Consider the following 5,065-nt stretch of genomic DNA (forward strand, 5'->3'; position numbering starts at 1 on the left):
CCCCCCCCACCCACACTCCCTGCCCTCCCTGCCCCCCCTTCCTGATCCCAACCCCCAGCTCGGGTCCAAATCCCTGACTGTCCAGCGCCTTGGGACGTCCTCCCGATTATTACCTCCAGAAGATGATCCGCCAATTGACTAACAAGTGGGTTCTGTGTGTTAGTCAGAGGACGGGGAGTAAGGAAATGCGCCTCGGGTTTCGCCCGTTCGGGAATCAAACCTGGGTCATAGAAACAGGAGGAGGCCATTCAGACCCCTCAAGCCTGTTCCGCCATTCTGTAAAGATCATGGCTGATTTGTACCTCAAACTCCAATTACCCGCCTTTGCCCCCCCGTATCCCTCAATGCCCTGACCTAACAAGTATCTATCCACCTCGGTCTCGAAGACGTGAATGGATCCACAGATCTTTGGGGGTGGGGAGGGAGAGAGTTCCAGATTTCCGCTAACCCTTTGGGTGAAAAACTTGTGAGGTGAGTGGGCTAACAGCCACTCTCTCCGGGACTCTACAGCCATGGAGTGAGTGGCCAGATGATGATGATGATGAGGAGGAGGAGGAGGATGAGGAGGAGGAGGAGGAGGAGGATATTGCCAGCCTAACCCGGTGATTTGTTTCCTCTTCAGGAATACCTGACCGAAGAAGACTTTCTGGACCTCTTCGGAATGACCTTGGATGAGTTTTCCAATAAGCCGGGCTGGCAAAAGAAAGCATTGAAGAAGCAAGCGGGATTGTTTTGAGGGGGTTTTGAGGTGCGGACGGATGGGGCGGGGAGTATGTTTGGGTGGTGTGCTTGTGGGGGTGTTGGGGGGGGGAAGCGGGCAATTTCTGCCCTCCGACCTCCGCTAATCTAGTCTATGAGATTATACATTCGGCCAATAGAGTGTCGTAGAAATCATGATTCTTCTTTTTTCGTTGTTCTTATCTCTGAAATTTCCATTCAGTGACGCAGATTTATAAAGGTGGTTTAACTGTATATGATGGAGTTTGAATATTATAGATTAGGGGGGGGAGAGGGGAGGGTAGAGGGGAGGGAAGGGATGAAAGGGGGGAAGGGGGGAGGGGGAAAGGCCCTGAAAGAGGGGCGTTGCTCTATCTTGAAGAGACTCCAGGAGAGAGGTTAGCATCCTGTCGATTTTACCCTCCAGAGTATGGATAGCTCCATCCCTTGTGCATTAGACTTTGGCCCCGTCACCTCCCCTTCTCGAAGACGGTTTGCCCGCCTGCCCGCTGCGCCCGCCCCCGGTTTTGTTTTTCTTTCAGAATTTAGACCGAGTTTAAGAATTCTTCCACAATCTGTCGCTCGTTTTAAAGATCCTCGGTCGTCACTCACGGGAAAGCACCTTCAGATCGCACCTGAAGACTTTTCCTCTTCGACCGCGCCTACGGTCACCTCCCTTTGCTCCCCGGCTCGGCCTCCAACTACGCCATTGTTAACCACTCCGAGACTTAACGGGTCGCTGTGTAAAGTTGCAAGTTGTTGTTGTTGTTGTTGTTGTTGGGTCTGCTCAGCCTTCAGCCGCTACTCCCCGAAACTCTGGAACTCTCTCCCTCAATCCCCTCCCTCCCCAGCTTCGAATCCCACCTGAAGGCCTTCCTTTTTGATCGTGTTTATGGTCACCTCCCCCCTCCCTCTCCCACTCGTTCGTTGTCAGACTCCGCCACTGTCAAGCGCTCTGAGACGCTAACCCACGTGAGAGGGCTCTACATAAATGCAAGTTGTTGTTGTAGACTCTCAGTTAGTTAGTTAGTTGGGTTGGAAGGATGAGATCCAATGGTACAAAGAACTTTCATCCATCTGAACCTTGACCAATCTTTTGTGGCTCTGGGTGAATAAAAGTCTAACTGGGATTGGAAGAGTAATATACCCAGAACAATATTTCCTGACAGCAGGACAAGAGTTCACAGGTTCGGAGTTGCAAAGGGGCAATTTCAGGACAGACATCAGGAACTATTTCTTTTCCCAGAGGGTAATTAATGACTGGAACGAGTCAAGGTCAACACACTCATTTAAAAAGAGCTTGGGGCTGTGATGGGATAGCGATTGGTTGGTTAGGGGATTCTGAGGTCAAATTGTCCAAAGGGTCTTCTTTGTCTGAACTTTTGAGATTTCCGCTCCCTCCTGCTTCCCGTCCCCCGCCTTTCCCATTGGCAGGAGGACCTTCAGCTTCTCTGCCCCCATCCTTTGGAACTCTATCCCACAATCCCTCTGCTTTGCATCCTCCCTTGGCTCCTTCAAGACCCGTCTCAAGACCCTCCTCTTCGACCATGTCTTCAGTCACCCTCCTACCCCTTTTGAGGGTTCTGTATCTGAGTTTCTGGGTTGGAGAAGATGAGGCTTTTAATGCAACAGTTAAGGCCCATTATACAACGAGTCCATCTTTCAACCTTTACCCCTTCTTCGTACCAATTTCATTCCACTCCAGAAGTTCATCTAACTTTCCTTCCCCTCCTCCCCCCTCTCCCTCCCATTCACAATCTCAAACCAGAGCCTTCTGGAGAGAGAATAGAGGCCAGTGGCTCCTTGTGGCTATGTAGATGATGCCATTGGCAAAGCTTAATGGGGCAAAAAAGCCTTTATCTCCTTATTGGACTCCCAACAACAATCTGTGGCTCTCTGTGTAAAATATTTCTGCCTAACCTTCCTGTCTCCCTCCCTCCCTTTGCTCCCTCTCAGTTTGGTGCTTGTTTCCTCTGCTAAGTCAGTTAGGTTAACCCTTTGCCATAGCGAACAATTTTTCCAGATCAAAATTATCTCCCCACCGCTCCCTCCCCCATCTCAAATCAGCCTTTCGGAGAGAAATGAGGACAGCCTCGTCGACACTTAATAATGGGAGGAGGGTAGGTTGGGTGAATTGGAAGGGCGAGGTCAAAGGGGCCAAAGGACCTATTTCATCCCTACCTTTGGGTCACTTGACAATCCCTGGAGCTACCTGGAGTCCTCTCCTCACTCACCCCCATTAGTCTCTTCAAAGGGCAGCAATGTCAAGGAAAAAGAGCGTCACCAGAGTTCCACCACTGATGTTGCTCTTCAAGGTTCCTGCCTGGGTATTGAGCTAGTTGTGGATTGATCAATGGGGGACAGAGAGAGCGAGAGTATTAAACTTGCTCTGGATGTTCAGCGCCTTGGGGCATCCTCGCGACGTGAAAGGCGCTATCTATAAGGACAATGTATTGTCCCTGTTGTTGTTGGGATCCTCACCGAACTCCTCACCTCCCTCTCCACTGTACTATGGCTCTACCATTTCCTGTAACAAATACTGTATTAAAATAGTTAATTTCTCAAAAGTCTTTGTCTCGGACTCTGTACCCGCGCCAAGATGTGGTTGTTGTTGCCTCGCTGATGTTGACGTTGTCCTGACCACTCCTCGTGATCGCAACTCGGGTCCAAATCCCTGACTGTCCAGCGCCTTGGGACGTCCTCCCGACGTGTAAGGCGCTGCGCAAGTGTCATAAGTTGTTGTCGGAGATGCCATCTTTTATATAAGAGTTTAGGAGTCGGCCATTTAAGCCCTATTAGATCATGGCTGATCTGCACCTCAACTCTTAACACATTTAACACATAAAGCAAGGTCCCAACGTGACCGTTTTTCTCTCTCAGGCGGACGGGCAAAGATCTTGAGACGCTTCTCTACTGGAAAAGGGAAGTGTTTGACCCGGGAGTTTCTGTGCACAAAGTGTTTACGTAAGAACGTAAGAATTGACCAAGATCCAGATCTAGTTGGGCCTTCCACCATCCTGGGGACCTGCGCTTAAAAGTCGCTTGACGTGCTGTGTCCCAAACTTTGCACGGTTATCCCCCAGATATTATTTTCCAGCAGAAATCGATCTCGTTTGTTCTTGAAACCACCCACACTGTGAGGCGAGTGCTCCAACCACTGGGCCACAGGTAATATCTAAAGAATGTTGCCTAATTCTACCTGGTCTCAGCTCTTAAGACAACATGATCTTACGGGCTAAGGCTAGGTTGAATTCCAGGGCTTGGATGACGTATTGGACGGTTTCCTCTCCTGAAAGCCCAATGTTCTGGTTAAATGCATCGCAAATCCTGCGGATGGTGCTATGGGTTCAATCGCCGACGCTTGATGACACACGGAAACCCGTCACCGTTGCTTAAGAGTCTCCAAACCCAACTGAGAATTCCCCACCTCCCAATTACACGTGGAAACCCCAGAGATAGGTTGTTGGAATGGAATACGCTCTCTCTCTCTCTCTCTCTTCCTGGACGGACGCCCACTGCTTACATGGAGTATTAGGCGCAGGTTGGCGAGAGCCAAGGCTTGTGGAGGGGGGTGTGGGTGGGGAGCCCCAGAGTGTGCGTTGGGGTAACTGCTGGAGTCTAACCAGCTAAACCCACACACAGCTCGGCCATCGAGAGCGCTGTCCGGCCAAGCTTTCCCAATGCTTGTCCAGCCTAGGACCCCCCTCCCTGTTAGAGCTTTGGCTGCGGGGTCAACAGGAGCTGAGGGGGAGGATTCCCTGCCCCCAGTGACCGGTCGGCCCTTCCAGGTCCTGCCGATGGATGAGCCAGGGCCGGGCTGGGCTGCCATCAGCCGCGAGTGCCCTGGGACACTGCGGCCCCTCTTGGCTCAGGAACTGGGACCGTCACAGATGGACTGGCTCAATACCGACAGTCCATTGCCTGGCAGGTCGCCTTGGGGCCAGTTCAGCTCCAAGAAGAACCCGATTAATTGCCCTTAGAAGAATTTCTGCAGAGATAAGGAAGGTTTAAAGACCTCACCCGCCCCCTGGTGGCTCTGCAACGTCAACAGGTGAGCCGTGAAGACTTCAAATTGTAATAATAATAATCCTTACTTTTGATATAGCGCATGTGAGCTCAAAGCCCTCTGACATATACACAGACATACATACACCCACACAGACATACACACACACAAACATACACACACACATACGTACACACACATACATACACACAGACATACATACAGAGACATACGCACACAGACAGACACACACACCCACATAGATCCACACACAGACATATATTCACACACACACAGACATCCATGCACACACCTATGGTAATAATCCCTTCATAATAATAA

The 5,065-nt window shown here is 50.6% G+C and overlaps 2 protein-coding genes across 2 annotated transcripts in view; both read left to right on the forward strand.

Annotated features, from left to right (window-relative positions):
• Nucleotides 1-1,520, forward strand: part of LOC103173327 (villin-1) — a 24,200-nt gene extending 22,680 nt beyond the window's left edge. The window contains exon 17 of the mRNA XM_042332519.1: nucleotides 623-1,520. Within this exon, the coding sequence (XP_042188453.1) occupies nucleotides 623-736 (114 nt within the window). The 3' untranslated portion in view covers nucleotides 737-1,520. The remainder of the gene's footprint in view (nucleotides 1-622) is intronic.
• The window catches only part of dlec1 (DLEC1 cilia and flagella associated protein), a 58,671-nt gene that overhangs the window by 10,780 nt on the left and 42,826 nt on the right, over nucleotides 1-5,065 (forward strand). The gene's annotated exons all lie outside the window — the stretch shown is intronic.

Source organism: Callorhinchus milii, unplaced genomic scaffold, assembly GCF_018977255.1.
Source record: "Callorhinchus milii isolate IMCB2004 unplaced genomic scaffold, IMCB_Cmil_1.0 Scaffold2, whole genome shotgun sequence".
NCBI classification, from domain to species: Eukaryota; Metazoa; Chordata; class Chondrichthyes; order Chimaeriformes; family Callorhinchidae; genus Callorhinchus; species Callorhinchus milii.